The sequence below is a fragment of the Opisthorchis viverrini genome, assembly GCF_000715545.1.
Source record: "Opisthorchis viverrini unplaced genomic scaffold opera_v5_34, whole genome shotgun sequence".
In the NCBI taxonomy this organism is placed as follows: Eukaryota; Metazoa; Platyhelminthes; class Trematoda; order Opisthorchiida; family Opisthorchiidae; genus Opisthorchis; species Opisthorchis viverrini.
Window position 1 is genome coordinate 1,038,595 of NW_008751690.1, and position 16,861 is coordinate 1,055,455.

The following is a 16,861-nucleotide window of genomic DNA, read 5'->3' on the forward strand; positions in this document are numbered from 1 at the left end:
CGCCGTTTCTTGGCGGTGCTAGAAGGAACCGCTCTCAAGACGTGGTGTGGTGGATGCCTTTGGCCTTGTACACGAGTGCCACGAAAGTCCTCATAGCATTGGCCTGATGGCTCTCTGATCCTACACACAGGTTTGCCGAACACTAGCAGAGGACGACCCGGGTAAATTAAGCGTGGCTTCGCCCCACGGTAATGTGAGCACGCGCACAACTTACAACACAGAAGGGGCGTATGTGTAGTTGGGTTGTGCAATGTAGCGTGAAATCCGTAATGGCACAGCTAGCTACTGTGGGAACGACTTACTTGATGATGATGACGACGACGATTAGAGATACTGAAGGTTGGTCTAGTCGAATTCCTAATGACATCCCTGTGTTTAAACTATTGTCTGCACCACGTACTTACTCTATCCCACACGAACGAATGACGTCCGTAATCAATATACCGTCATCAGTGGAGTTATACTTTCCGTTGTATTCGGTGTTCAGCATTTCTCCTGCATTCATTCCTCCTTGCTTAGCGAAGTTCTGGCAGCTGGAGTACAAAGTATTGACCATTGTTTGTCCTTTCTTTGGTTGTTGGTCTTTAGACGCATGTTCCCATACCAAAATCTTTACATACTTTGGGATTCACCTCATCAGACTGGCACTGTTCACGGCATGATTTCGAATGAGACGTTTCTCCCTTTTCTCCCATATTCTCCTGTTACTCTTTCGCATTCATAGTTTGCATTCACTTTTTATGTTTGTGACCATGCTCTTCAAAAATAAATGATAAAATATGATTGACGCTGTTGATGACGACGCCAAGCCTTTGAATTTGAGGTATCCGTAGAGATAGTGAGATCGTTCACCTACTTCCCACAAGTACTCCTAAGTGATCGACGCCTCGCCGTAACGTTTGTGTCCTTCTAGGCGATATTTGGCGAATCCTAAGGAAAGATATAGAGCATTAAATAATTTACACTGCTTTAGGATATCTACATTCTAGTGATTCCAAATGATGATGACATCTCTACTGTTGTTGAAGTTTTTGCAACCAAACTTACCAGCTGGACGAACAAACAAGAGGCCATCACTACAATTTGATGTCGATCAGGTTGCGTGTTGTGTGACATTTTCGGGTTGATTTTTGGCGGAAAAGCTACGTTAAGAATAGACTTTTCATAACCCATCGTTTCGATCACCGTAGGTGACCTCCTTGTTACGTGAAAATTTGTGAACCTGCTTCATGCACGTCATCTACTACAGACAATAAATTTTTCTTGAATTCACACGAGATTCAGGAGAAAAAGTTTGAGAGGTTGTTCAGAATGTTGCTACTCAGCTCCACGAATCGCACCGGATGATTCCATTACCAACCTACCTTCGAGAAACCCAAGTCCATAGGAGATGTAGGTGCTATAGAAAAAGGACCAGACTTTAATATCCAGTGAAAGCCTTTTTTGTGCAAATAGCTCGTTACGCTGTAATTGAAGTAAGACTAGGGACTGGCCACATTTTGGTGTGATAGCGACCGATTGCATTGAATCTAAGCGCTGCAGAACAGTATGTAATGAAATATTTATGGAGAGACATCCTGTCTTATCTCAAAAGCAGATAGAAAGAATGTGAAAGCCCTCCTTGGCCAAACGAACATTGAGAAAAAGGTGACGGTGGATTTCGAAGATAGATCTGAAGGGAAATCTAAGTTCAACACTACCCTCATTAATGTCAAAACCAGTATCAGTGTCTGTATACAGACAACGAAAGTGAAGCACTGTCAGCCTCTCCAGTTTTCCTTGAATTCTAACAGACCGACTACCGATATTTTGAGGCCTAACTAAGTTTTATTAGAAGAGCTCAGACGAATCACGAGTTATACCACCACGCCGACTTAAGGAATCGCAAAGTTCCGAAACAGATATTCAGCTATCCCAAATAGCTTCGGTAAGCATTGTTAGTACTCTCGGTTTAGCAACATTCATAAACAAGAAACTCGACTTACACATTCATTTGCATGCCAATTTTGTTGTGACGAGAGACTCACCTAACACCCAGCTGAATCTCTCATTTATGATGTGCTTCAACTGAATGTACTGCACCAGGCTGTCTCATGTTTCACTTGATACTATACACGAGATATCGTAATACACTGTGTAGACGTAATGCACTACTTGTGATGCAGACGAGCGTATAAATCGGATTTATTGCACTTTGATTTCAATCAGAACATAAGGTTGATGAAAATTCAGGGACTGCACCTACCTGATGAAGCTCAAGAATGGCAAAACTGGTCGTGGGCTTTCGGGGAGTTTTCATCAACTTTATGCGTAGTGTATTACGTTTAATCGAGGAACCTTGCGTAAGAATGAAATCTTTCTCGGTTTCGGTGTATCTTCTGTATATATCAGTGCACTTGTCACTCAGAGTTTTGAAACACTTTGTACGTTCTGTTAGGAAATGAAGTATCTGTAGCTAGTCGCATCAACTTTTCACCTAACCAAATACTGTTGGAGATCGAACTTGAACCACACTCACGCTTCACATTTTAACATATCCCGGACATACAAACAGATGAAATTCCATGATCCCTTCCATCGCTACAGCCTTGGCAAATATTTTTATCATATACGTAGAGAAACTGGTGATGAACCAGTCTCCACATTTGCGACGTAGTTGGTGGCATCAGGTTGATGACCTTCATGATCCTAAAACGGTAATTTCAAGCTGACTTGCTACACTGAACACTTGTAACAGTTTAAGCTGTGAATTTAAATGCGCAGACTATTCTCTCAGGTTCTTGGACTGTATTCATATAGCCATAGTATCAGGTTTTGACGTAACTTTGTGTCATAAACCAACTGGTTATGGTCTTGGCACAATCTAATGTGCGCACAACCTTCAAAATTGGCAGCACAGTTCGAAATCGCTTGGTACTCCCAACGATATCATCATCTCAGGTTATCAAACTGGTTGCATATACAGAATCTGCTGTCGAGAATATACGCACGGGCAACTGGAAGGCGCGGTGTAGGATACGAAAACTTGGACGATTTCCTCCCCAGAATCCATCACAATTTCAAAAAATGTAGTAAAACCAACCTGTTACTCATTACATCTGGCTGACCGGCCTCAGCCAGCTCACGAAAGCCCGATAATGCATGCATAACGATTTTGTGCGGAAGCTTCGGATAAACCGAAACGATAGTCAGTCCACAACCTCTGTGGTCGGACATATAGACAGATGACTAGATGATCTAGGCTTCAACCCACACAGATGGGATTGTCACGCCTTGACGAAACAAACAGTTTCGTCGAGGTTGACGGCATACTGGTATGCACCAGTCAACCCCCATTTCTCCTGTCCGTCGTGATTTTGACTAGTTTACTCCTGAAAAAGATCTTTTTTCTTTTATTGTTTGTCCGGCAACAATCAATCCAAGTTAAACTGCCCAGATGTGAACACATTGGTCTCATTAGACTGGGTCACTTAGGTCCTACTAGTGTGCGCCGATAGCGGCTGTCTTAGAACACATATCAGGTGGCCAGTTTCAATTTGCGGCACGGCCGAGGAAATGCACTACTCATAAGCCCATCATCTTCCATCCGTAAAACTCAACCCGATGCATTCCCATTCGCTCCTTCGAAAGTCTCTGTGGCTCAGTAGTATCAATGCTGTCGAAAATAATCACTCACCACAGTGGAGAATTCGGTTCGAAAAAGTTATCAACCATATTTCAATCAGCACCATATTACTGGAGCAGTTCTCACCAGAGAAAACAGCTAGCACAGTCCTGAATTATTGCAGAAAGAAGTGGAGAGAAACACCAAATGTCGACTGGAATTTTCGCATGGGTAGGAAAACATTTAGCACAATGTTTTAAACCACCACCCCATAGGGGCACCGAAGCCCCCTTCTCTCTGGTGGGATAGCAGAGCACACATTTCAAGATGTTTGACTTTGAAGACTACACCATCTTTATAGAAAATCCATTTGGAGCGGAAAGTTGTTGGTTTCCATGTAGGGACAATGCCGGGCAGAAGGAATTGCCACCCCGCCCCCCNCTCTCTGGTGGGATAGCAGAGCACACATTTCAAGATGTTTGACTTTGAAGACTACACCATCTTTATAGAAAATCCATTTGTCACGGAAAGTTGTTGGTTTCCATGTAGGGAAAATGCCGGGCAGAAGGAATTGCCACCCCCCCCCAACCGCCAGAAAAATCTTGCCAAACGGTACCAACTTTGGACTATTTCGGCCATCCCAGTTGCCTAAATTTGACTGATATTTTCACGGTAAACAGTAGCATCGAAATTTACATGTGGACTTCAGGAGCTGTGCTTGGTTATAGTATGCAACGAACATTGAATGAGGAATTTATCGTATCTATCCAACCCGACTTTCATTTCATTCGCGTTAGTCGACTAAATGATACTGAGCACCAAATATGGTGCTTTTCCCCCAAGAGAATGTCTCCGAAGAGCGTGCTTTCAAGGTGAGAGTGAAGTGGCCCGGTGCTTGGGGGACCTGAACGCTCCCAGACAGATTAATGCCGAAGAAAATGACATTCTAGTCACCCAGATGTAAAGATATATTTTGAACATATGCTACCACACACCCAAAATTATGACCTTGCCTGCTTATCAAGGCCCGTTCAGAAACCGTTGATCTAGCCGCCAATAATGTCTTTAATACGGGACTGCACTTTGGAATAGGGATTGACAGTAAAACTGTTGGCAGTGGCTATCCTTCGATTCCCAAAAATGACACTGTGAAACACTTCTACGGGAGCGGTATTGCACCAAGTCATGACCCGAATTATTTTGCCTCATGTAACACTGTTTCTAACGTACACGCTTCATGATTTTCAACCTGACCTGAGTCGAATTAACCTACACTTTCGCTTAAAAAGCCCTGAAATGTGGTCTCGATTGGCACTACATGAACAAGTACATCCCTGCGGGAAAAAAATTCGATGCATTGCTTGTGTTCAACTCTGCAAAAATATGATAGACAGAATTTATTGCGTTTCACAATTCTGTATGATGAGCGTGTGAGCTCGATAGCGGTACAATTTGCGCAAAAATCAAATAGGGATAATTTCACAACATTACTGCTTCTAATGTGGCATTCTGGACTATGCTTTACTGTACTATATCAAAGGTACCCCAACTTGTCATGCAGCTCATATTCAAGCCACATGATTGATTGCTGATACGCTCAATGCGCCTCTGTTCGTTTTCGTTGTTCTGGTTTCAGTCCTTCCTAAAACAAGGTTATCCATCGGGGGGTGCCGGATACGTCATGTCACGAGCTGCCCTCAGACTCATCGTCCAGGGTATGAAAAATACGAGCATGTGTTATGACCAACGGTTTAGTCTCGCTGAAGATTTGAAACTCGGTAAGCCGTTGACCTTTGTCCAGAAAGGTTAACATCAACAAACAAACTGTGGTCAAACTCTGTCGATTTTTTCGAGTTGGTTCATCTCGTAAACTTCCATTTTCAGTCGGCAGAAACACTCACGTCCGATAGGGTCATAATCTTAATCACACAGTGATGTTACTTCGATTGATTGAGTTGCACCATTTAATGACTCAATGTGATTACGATCTGGAACTTGCATGTGGTGACTTGCATTTTTGGTGACACAACACGAGGCGAAATTACTACTGATTTGTCTTTTGTTAGCTAACATTCTTATGGGTCGTTTCAATTGTCAGTGCTGATCCGATCTCCGTCAGTCCGGTTTACGCGTTGTGGGTATTAATGAGTCGCACAAACGTTGACACCCAGGTGCTGCTTTTGAGAACCTTTTTCGGAAAATTTTGAAGAGTTTTCATCTCAGCTAAATTGTTAAGAGCTGCCATCAGGACACTGGGATGAGAGACAAATACTAGTGATTTTACTTCCTATCGCACAAACATACAGGCTATGCAGACACAGACGATACTCACCTCTTGGCCAAACATGAAAAAGCATACAACTCAATGCAACCGGTGCGTAATCAGAGCTTACTCGTTTTCTTGATCTTTGTATTCCATTTTTGGTGACATTTACGACAGCACAACACTTTTGTGTGATTCATGTATCTCGCCACTCATTCCGGGGTATAGATGATTGAAAACCGGAAATCTACACTTTCTATTTGGCAATACCCACAGTCAAATAGGAAAGATTTCCCAATCAAACGATGGGTTGTGAACAATTGCCAGGTCTTTTATCATCCCTTTTCATTTTCCCTACTAAAAGCGATAGAAATCAGTGCACTCAGACGTGACCGTTCAGCCACCACTTTTTCGCTGTTCCCGATCTTGTTCAGCTAACTGATGACCAACTTCTGTTCGTTATGCGGAAACTATTGCTATCGGAGATTGCTCTCACTTCGGAGAAACATACTGTTGGTATTTGAGCACTTGCGTATGAATTCAATTTGAGCGTCGATTGGCCAAACTAAACAGTGCTTCCTATCCAAGCTATCTGGTACGGTGGGCCCACTGGTTGACTGTGGATGCCATCGGTATTTATCCGTTTCTGCGTTTTTTCGCATGCTTACAAGTAATGGTAAAATTATTTCGTTTCCTGTAGTATTCTAATTTCCCGGAGCTGTTCTGACTATGTGCGTGGAGAACGACTCGTAAAACTTCGGGTACATGAAAGTTTCACGTTTATTTAACATTGCACAGCAACGGAAGCGGCATTCTCTACAAAATTGACAAGGGTAGAATTTTTAGTTTTAGGGGACTTAAATTAGTCTAATTAAAACAGGTAGTAATTTCTCCGTAATTCGGCAACGCAAACAGAATTTGACTGACAGACGCGACCATCTGCTGTTTGAACAAAACAAAATATATTTCATAAGCAACGTCAAGCCAGAGATAAACTGTAGTACGAATGTTATTGTACTCGCTGCACAATACTTGCCAGATGACGTCCTGAAAGCGTGGTGTAGGTGCACAATGGCGTGGGTGATTACGTCACACGTTTGTGACCCTGAAAAATCACTAATCTAAATCGGAAATCCTAAGATACACGATGATGACCAGAGACTTCTTTCGACAAAGTCCAAACCTACGATAGCATCACCCTTTAATAGAAATCAGTTTATTTGCCGCATACTAGCTGTTCCTGCTAGTCGTGTATAATAGCGATGGAGCAACTCGTCTGTGTTGTTCTCCCAAATGCGTAATGTAAAGACTACCCCACATTCGACGTCCAAAAAGTTGCTCCATTTCCTTCTTACATGATAAAGGTGGCAACTGATGTTGTGGTAAATGTACGGAACCCGATTGCCTGAGGACTTGCACAAGGCCAGCTATGAACAGAATAATAAGCTCGTTCTTCTAATGGCAGCCCGTGAGACTTTTGTAAACTTGAAACCTGAGCTTTTGGATCAGGATGCTTTCGCCGCAGGTTCGCCAACAAATTGCCAGGCTGTGGCAGCAATGCAGCAAGATTTGAATTCAATTGGGCACCAAGAATAAGAAGTTTAATTGGATTCGAGTGATTTCGATAAAAGTATGATAAGTTATGGATGTTACTTGGTTGAACAAAACCTCAAACAACTGCCTCAATTTGGCGTAGGAATTTTTTGTTCAATCATCAACGGCTTTTGAAGAAATTTTATCTTCCGTGAAGCACTCAACACTGATCTAGTTCGCTTTGCCGTAGCTAGAGGGTCTCAGCACGCATACCAAGCTGATCAACGGTATTGAAGTTAGGCCCTCTCCTTTATCGTATTCAGTCCAGCGACTAGATGTGTTATACACTTTTCACCAGCTAAGATGGTCATACTTATCTAACTTTCCTAGTCCATTGGTGTTATGATGTCATCAAGCTACAGTTCACCATCGCCGTCACTGGCAAGATCATCAGAGAAGAACACTGATACTTCACTGCCTTAAGGCCAATCACACCACAAATTTCAATTTGGTGAATTGCTGTTTTAGCTTAAATTGCGTCTAACCCTGACTCTGCAAAGTGGAGTTGCATGTGACTGTCTTGTCAAAAAGTTCCAAAGAATAGGACCAACAATCATTTGGATCAACACTGCTGAAAAACTAGATGGATTTTCAGGGTTGACGAAAAACCAATTGAAGCTAAATTTGTGAGCATGGTGTCATTAATGAAGAAGTGTTGATGAACCAAGTAGATCGATAAATTCGATCTTCACATTTTTGTCTAAATCATAGGAGAGAAAGTGGATGGAAGTAAATGGTACGGTAAGCCAAAGGAGCAATCAGTCCATAATAGGCGTGACTTATGCTTAGGAATTGGTTGCCTACATTATCGATCATAGGAACTTGCCAACCAAAAGATGCGCTCATTGAATGAACACTTAAAGCAGCAGGATGTAGACGTTGGTGTGTGACAGTGTATTTTGCCACTCGCGCTTAGATGCTGAATTCAACGACCAGTGGGTGAACATATGCAGACTAGACCCATCCTTGCCTCTAAATTGTTTGAGTCACGGTCATGCACTGTATAAAGATAGACAGGCTTCATAATATTACGTTCATGTTTAAATGTGATCCCGACAATGTCCTCACGTAACATATTTGGTACACACTGTTTTCGGAGCGCGCCTCACAGAACACCAAGACTTGCGTAACATTGACAGTGTGTTGCACTATCTTTTCTGCCTCCTAGGATTCCTTTAGCGTTGTTGTTGTTGTTGTGCGAACAGCTGATACTCACCATTTGACTACAAATTCTTGCGGGCGTGCGCAGATTGTCAGATAATTATTTTGTCACAATACCTGGTGGTGTGTGATAGAATGGTGTCCAGTATTCAGGAAGAGTACCAGGCGAATCAACGGTCAATAGGATTTCACAACAGTTAACCCAGAAATATGTCATCTAATCCACTGTGTAGATTCGTGGTCGCCTAACTGATGCTTAGAATGCACGAGTATGCATGAAGATGGTAGAGTTCTTTAAGATAGCTGATGTGAACCTCGGTGCATTTTCAAATCTACTCCGGTCAGTAGAATTAGTCTATCCACAGCTGTCATCGTGCTTGCTTGGCACTATATGTGCCCGGGGTCGACCTGATAATCCATTTCAAATGAAATTCCTTACTGCGTGATGTCAGTCATTTCTGTACGAAATACGTGTTTCAGTTTCATCTATTGTTTGAGGTACCGTTTAAAGGACCGTGACTGAAGTTGATGCATTCAGTACGCGTCGTGTTCACTGTGACACCCGTTCGCCATCTTGAACACAACCAATAGCCATGTTTGCTTGTCATCCCCTTCAAGACAAGTGTTCCTCTTCTATACAGAAATATTTGTACCACGTCTTCGTAATTCCTTAATCTCAACGACAGGCGCATCGTTCGTTCCACCTTTAGGAGTTTATCACGTACTACAATGGTCACTGCCTACGGCTGTAGAAAACGCATCAAGCCAGAACTCGTCACACCTATTTATTGTGTCGTTTTCGAGTCCGTCACTGAATACCTGGATAGGCCGAAGACCTATCGTTATTTCTTTAGGATCAAATTTGCTATTTACTCGAACTGCCACGAAGCCTTTTGGTAGATCAGCAGTTTACGGAGAGCGCAACTCTACAATGGTAATGAGAGGAATTGTATGGAGTATATTTGTGTGTCTACAGCTGATTTGAAAATACTTTCATGTCTCATCTGTGAGGCATGGATACCAAGGTTGGACCAGGGTCAGTTTTTGCATTTCATTAAATAGCCGAACAGCTTCTGTGGCGCTTCTACTGCTTTTTAAGAACAAAGCCACAGGTTCCACAAAATACTTCAAAATGAAGCGGTTTGTGTGCTTGTGTTTAGACAAACGCACCGCAACATGGCATCGAGTGCCAACAGTTTTTTATAAGAATTTGGCATGAAACCACTTCATCGCGGATCCGTTATCGTAACTGAGGTATCTCGGTCATCGCCAGATGCACCATCGGAAACGCCTTTGGCAAAATGCCCCAATTATCATGTTGGGGTTGTGCTAGCGACATCCAATAGTTTGACGTTAGCGCGTTTCGGGGCTCCATCCTCACTTTTTGGATGCACTTAAGTCACAGGAGGCACTACTGATACCGATTATATTTGTCTGTGACTCACTCAGGCACCCAGATCTTCACGTTCACTGAAAACAACCCTGGAATTGCAGCATAAACAATAATTAAGTATGATTGACAGTCTTAGATAGGGCGTGAGCGATAGTGTAAATATCCGGAAGTCGATGCTAGCTAATCTTCAACGTAACCACCATTGATATAGCCCATAAGGGTGATAGAGCTACTGGTATTGCACCATCCGATTGCTTTCTGTTAGAAGTCTAGTTGAATTCATTTGAACTCACAGGATGCTTTTAACAACATACTGTACATCCTAGAGAACGGTATTTCAGTTGATTTCGAAGATTTCTGCTGCTTACTCCACTCGAGTAAACATGAATACTTAAACTGTTGATAGACCGCGTGGCTTCCCTTCCCCTGAATATTGTCAAAACCGTGGTTTCTAAATGTTTCAGCTGGAATGTCCCATTCTACTCTAGCCTACTTGCCTCCTCATATCTGACCTTATTTTACCAAAATATAGTCCAAAGTCCTACGTTGATATCTGATAACCATGTGAACAATGGATCTGAGTTAGCAGTCGTTTCCTGCACATATGCTCTCACCCTCCCTCTTCTTTACAGCTCAACGTAAGACTCAGGGTTTTGAATGCATTGGTTAATATATTTGTGCTCACGGCCCGACAGTGTGGCTTATGAATCTGAGACCTGTACTTCCTATGCTTCCACTTTTAAATTAGAACGACCGAATGCATTGGTTAATATATTTGTGCTCACGGCCCGACAGTGTGGCTTATGAATCTGAGACCTGTACTTCCTATGCTTCCACTTTTAAATTAGAACGACCTTTTTGAATGTAGAGGTCCTGATTTCCTGATTTCCCCCCAAGGTTCACCTATACATACAGGCTTCTTTTAGGATGGTTCATCATATAGTGCTCCACCGTACAAGATATTGTGGATGTCTTATGGAATTGACTAATGTGTGAGATTGTCGTTTTTCTTGTGAAGGTTCAATTTCAACTCAGTGGGGTTTCTGATTAGTCATTTCCAGTTCTCACACCGGCTCAGGAGTCCCTTTTACTCGAACTCCCTTGCTCCTCTTGTTTTCTTTTCCACAGGGGCTTGCGCTGAAGAACTTGGCATCCAATTAATCCATAGCGTGGATGAGAATGGCCACTATCACTTCTACTGCTACTCTCCATTCGAAAGATTAAAAAACCATGGGCTGTCTGCTGAACTGACCTTCGATAACCATAAGGAAGTAAGTCTCATACAGGACAGAAGAGTGCGCAAACTACCTACAGGTAGTCTGAAGGTGCAATTTATATAACTTTCGACCTCTAAGGTGTGACATGTGTCGGCCTATTGGACCAGGAATACAAGTTCTTCTTGGTTTTGACATCGGTGGATTGTATCCATGGGTAAAGAAACTACCGAAACTAATCAGGTTTAGTAGGACGGGTGAGTTCAACTCTCTTCTAAATGGAGCGGAGTGAGATCAAGGATGTGTCGTTCAAAGTTATGGAAGGACAAGATCTTGTTACACTAGTAATCATGGCTTTGCATGTTATATTTGGAGTGATCGCCAATCAACGCTTCATTCCTTCATCGTTTACCATTTGGTGCCTCAAGGGCTGGGATACTGCCAGAATGCCCAAACATAGACAGGGGAATTCGAGAGACGAAGGTCGGGTTCGAAACACAGATCTTCCAGTCAGTAAATTCGCGCTGTAAACACTGGGCCAATAAAAATCAAAAGAAGCCCAGCTGACTCAGAGGGAAATATGGGAGGACAACCAGGTTAGCAGAGTTCAACTCTGGATGAATTTGTCTTACAAAATAACTTGTTCACATAGGTCAGTTGAACAGGTTGAGACAGGCCATTGGTACCCAACCAAATTCAGCGATCACCAAACTGCCCAACTTTTCACTTCGATGATAGAATATGATTAACTTTGCCGGTACTGGACACCTATGTACCAGTTGAGCTAAGTGGCAACTGAGTTGTTCACGAAAACTTGTTTCGCTTCAGCTTGTCTCAATGTCGTATGCGGTGCTATGAGAGACCGGGATCAACTGAACTGATTCTCCAGCAGTTTTACGTTATCGTTCGGTACACGAGCCTGAGCACTCACTCACCCACATATTTCGTATTGTATGCCCTCAAGCATCGTCAGGTTGTTTCTTGCTAGGACCGCCATCTTCTAGTCAGAATGCAGAGATTTAGACTTTCAGATTAATAGGCCAGCCAAACCCTCCATTACGACTCCAACAATGTCGGTTAGTTTCGATCATCTGGTTGAGGCGGTTAAGCTTTCGAAAGAGAGAAACAATTTCAGAAATCTTTCACGCAATCTACGCAGCAATATTGCGGCTATCATGTCCACTGATGTAAAACTTTCCTAATCATTCAACTGAACCACTTTCACCCATCAATTTGCAATCACTAGTTAAACAGTTGAATAGAGTTTTCCGGACTCGAACTATCCTTTGGAGCCCTAATGGTCGTTTAAACCAGGCAGTTGAATATATGGAAGTGTCCTGAACTCCGATATACCTATTCCGCACCGCAATGACCTGACGAGTAGGTGCGACCTGCAGAGGACATCTCCACTCACATAGTAAACACCATTGCATCCACAATGAGTGCATTCTGAGCCGATGCTCAACGGGAAAGTGTTCAGCAATCGAGCCACCATGAGCCACTTTTGCGTATTAGAATTTACATAGTCCATTGAGGGTTAATGCGTTCAGTGACATAACGAGTCTGTTCTCACCGACAGTAATAGCTAATTTAAACTAAACACTCTATATGTCTCATTTTACAACCTTATCTCTTGAGTACACTGCCAGATGAAACATGGTGGGATTGTTGTTCGATGAACGCATGAACAGTTGACGTGTTACTGACGCTATCCTAACAATCAGAGAGCTTTTGGTTGGTGGTGATCGAGATGGGATTTTCCAAAATCCGGATTGATTTTCAATCTTCAAGTTCTGTAACTAGGTTAAAATATATTTCCCGCATGGATGACCCTCCTAATGCATACCGACAAATTGTTGGGTAGTCTAGCAGGACAGGTTGTGAGCCGGGCCAGTTTTCATGAAATGTTTATCCGTCTTCCTTAAAAACAGCTTGTTAAATGGAAAAGCATCTCACCCACATAGTCTTGATGATTATACCGGCTGACTTTACAATTTCACGTATTATTTTGTGGGGGAAAAGCCCTGGTGGAATAATCTGGTGTATACCTTAATCATGTTGAGAAGAGAGCCTTCGTTGAACAACAATCCTCTTGTATCTAATTACTCAACTTAAGCGAGCTGGATAGATTCGATGGTAGACGAAGAAGCAAACATTCATTGCGTATAAGTTATAGGTTTGATGCATAGGTTTGATGTATATATGTTCTGTCGTAGATGCAGAGTTTCAGGACCACGGTTTTTGCGGTGTCTGCTGTTCAACAAAATTTCCCCATTGTTCTTTCAAAGCCTGTTTTGTTCGCTTGTGTTTGCGTTGCGTTTGTTGGAGTTCGGCATCTCGTCCTTAGAGGAGCTAATGATCACGCCATAACTTACACCTTTATGGTTGAAACAGTTGCTTCGGGCTTTCCAGATTTTATACGGTCTTCTATAATACATTCTCCTTCGCAACTAAGTTCAAACAACTTGGTCAAAGCCTAATCCAGAGACTCATCAGTTGCGTTGAATAAGTCTATGGTTAACTCCCTTGGTCTCACAATCGGAAAACATTTCAAGGCAGGAAGGCATATTATTGCCGGTAAACTGACTGAGTATTGCTCGATTGTGACAGTTCTATTGGACCAAATGACAATTAAATCAACTGTTTTTAGAAGTGTTCCTCCAAGAAATCCGGACTTGTGTTTTTCGGAATGTAAGATTTCCAATTTCTTCTTCAAACCACCGTTCTCTTGGGTCCTGCATGACAGATTGCCTAAAGTTTGCTTCCACGCATCCCGAATGCACTGGTATTTTTCCTTTGTTGGACCTCTCGGTTCCACCACGAATCTCTGTACAAACACAAACTGTCCACCTGACATTCGAACGCAGCGTGTTTCATCAGTTGTGGACAGTTACCAACTGAGCCTTATCATCATGTACTGCATTGTCTTTACTTTTCATAGTTCAGAGACAGAGGTCGCTATAATAGCTTGCGCTTGATTCTTGGTATGGACAAAAAAATTGTCCCCTTGATGTGCTGAGGAAGCCTAATTGTGCGTTGGGGATCCCTGGCTACTTCGGCCATCTCCAAATCGCTTGTGGTGAACAAACGGGTTGTTCATTCTCACTAGAAATTGTCTCGTTGATTTAAATCTACAGATGTTTGTTCCATAATTGGATACTATAGATAGACAAGTTGATAAATAGATACTGTAGATACGAATTCGGTTGGTGCGAATTCCTACTGAGTTCGACGTTGGATGTCACAACGTTGGGTGTATACAGTTATCCAGTTGAGTCTGGGAACTAAGTGTTATACCAGTACTGACCGAAGCAGCTGACGCAGCCACAAAATCAGCTGAAGTTCACGGTCAATAGCATCCAGATAGCGAGGTTGCTGTAATATCATTACTATTTGGATCATGAGCTGATTTCCAGAAATTCAGCAATTACCTATCAAAGTCACTGAAATCAGTGTTCACGAACGGCCTGTTGGACTCTTGGCTGAAGATTTTCCACGGTGATGACTGCACTAAAAGCTCGAGATCGGAGTCTGAAAAGTATACGAAGCGTAGGATGTGACCGTTTGATGTGCATACGGCTGAATAAGGTTGAGATAGGTGATCGATAATGAAGAAATATGGAAGCATGTTCCTGCTTGCACACTGTTGCATGCAACGAACCGGGTGTTCCTGTTGTTGTCGCAACGCGACAAGTGACATGCTGTGAATTTACTTGTGCAAGAATATATCGTGGTTAATTTCGGTTCAGAGCTTCAAGGCTCACACAAAAGAACGATGAGAATAATCAATCGAAGCTTGAAGCCCAAAAGCACAGCAGCAAGGTAATCGTTTTTAAGGTGAATTTGCCATGGCTTTCTTAATTCTAGTAACGAGTTACCTGAAGGATCAAGGGGCTATGTTCGCAGGACGAATCCGATAAGTGATGCTGAATACTGCATTATACGCCATTGTAGCTCTGTGGACCACGATAAGGTCCAGTCTGTCCGTGATGCTCTTTCGAGGGAGTGTGAAACCAAAGTTTTCCGTTGATACTAAGAACATATTGTGAAAGTTTGAGGTGTAAATTGAGTCCACGGACCGCTTCTCCTATCAGCTCAGATTCAAACCATACTATTTTGGACACTCAACCAACCGCACAACTATTTCTTCTTCCAGAAAAACTTTAAATAAAGTTTCTGTATCATTTTACAGTGGCATCAATAAATTTTCCAAGCTCCGGTCACCATATTCAGCCGTGCATCTGCTGTTTTCATGTGTTCTCCACTTCAGGGTACCGGATGTTGCGCCAGGAATCCCGTCTCCTTTCACTACATCAAACCTGAGGAACTATACTTTTTGGACTATCTTTTGTACACCGCAAGGTCTCGTGGACATTCTTGATCGCCTTGCAGCTTTAGAGTTGCTTTCGTGAAATAACGATTATATTTGTGTTTTTGGTGTATGAACTTGAGACGCTTTTACGATGAATATGTTGTCAGATTCCTGTGACTGACGGACGATCATACCAATGGTGCTGGTACTATTAAAATTTCGGCGAGTTTTACTCCCTTTCGTCCGGTTCACCGCTGTATCATTTCTTGAACTGATCATGCCTGATCTGACACGTATTGAGGCAAAAAATAGAGCTCTCTTCATTCATCAATTTTTTTAGAAACGGTACTCTATCGAACACGATTGTGTGACTGTGCACGACAGTCGCAAAAGCCCAGCTCTCTATTCTTTCTCTGCACTACGACCGGTTCCAATTGGCCTATTTAATCTCGTGTGGGACGAAGTGTTTTTAAACGAACCGTTTTTTATCTGAAGAGCCAGCGTTCCAAGCGAGCCAGCAAACATGACGCAGTGGCGGTAGAAATTTATAAATAATGGAAGGTTTCGTAGAATACCATTTAACACACGCATCCCTATGTGATTACTTATTCATGCTGTCTTAACTGAGTTCGCACAAATTTTGTGACTTTATTCTAATATTCCATCTTTCTCAGGAGAAACCTTTGTGTAGAACTTTATTTTTGGTCATGTATTTTTCCCATTGTGATGAACGCACAAGAAAATAATTCGTGGTCTAAGAAATGACCAGCTAATTCCCCATTCAGGTGGGAACTTTGCCGTAGGGGCTATTCATTAAGCACGATTGTATTTATAGTGAAAAATTAATGATTTATACGGCTTTTTTGGACAAAGTGGTGTGTAGCGCTGGTGTGATAGGCTTGCGAACGGCAGCGTTCCTTTAGAATAGCGTAACTGACTTGTATTTGCCGCAAGCCTCTAACAAAAGATGCTGCCTCCAGGGCGATGAGTATCATACTATCAGCTACAACAAGAATGCTCACCCATTTATCTATGAGGATGGATCTCTATGGGTTACAATCACATCTTCGATAAGGAGTTTAGGGATCTTTGTACTTCGCGAACGATCGTACTCCATGGCGCTTCATCGGACAAGTACTGTGAGAAATAGAAAGCTAGATTAAATGCTGTACATTTCTGTCATATCAGTGGCATCAAATCAACTAAACCAGCTAATCAGTGGTGGAAGAGTTTGTTGGACAGAGCAAAGCAATGTTCGAGCTTCCACATGCAGCTTTTAGAGGCAAAGAGAGGAGCCAGCTTTTCGAGTGGCCACAATTTC

General features: G+C 42.5%; 2 protein-coding genes across 2 annotated transcripts in view; one reads left to right on the forward strand and one right to left on the reverse strand.

Annotated features, from left to right (window-relative positions):
• T265_02672 (hypothetical protein) overlaps positions 1-14,928 on the reverse strand; it is a gene marked incomplete at both ends in the record, with an annotated part of 38,664 nt that extends 23,736 nt beyond the window's left edge. The window contains 2 exons of the mRNA XM_009166974.1: positions 857-930; positions 14,660-14,928. Coding sequence (XP_009165238.1) covers positions 857-930; positions 14,660-14,928 — 343 coding nt within the window. The remainder of the gene's footprint in view (positions 1-856; positions 931-14,659) is intronic.
• Positions 1-15,997, forward strand: part of T265_02673 (hypothetical protein) — a gene marked incomplete at both ends in the record, with an annotated part of 42,516 nt that extends 26,519 nt beyond the window's left edge. Inside the window, 3 exons of the mRNA XM_009166975.1 lie at positions 5,241-5,382; positions 11,143-11,285; positions 15,499-15,997. Of these exons, the coding sequence (XP_009165239.1) occupies positions 5,241-5,382; positions 11,143-11,285; positions 15,499-15,609 (396 nt within the window). The remainder of the gene's footprint in view (positions 1-5,240; positions 5,383-11,142; positions 11,286-15,498) is intronic.
• Positions 15,998-16,861: the final 864 nt, after the last annotated feature.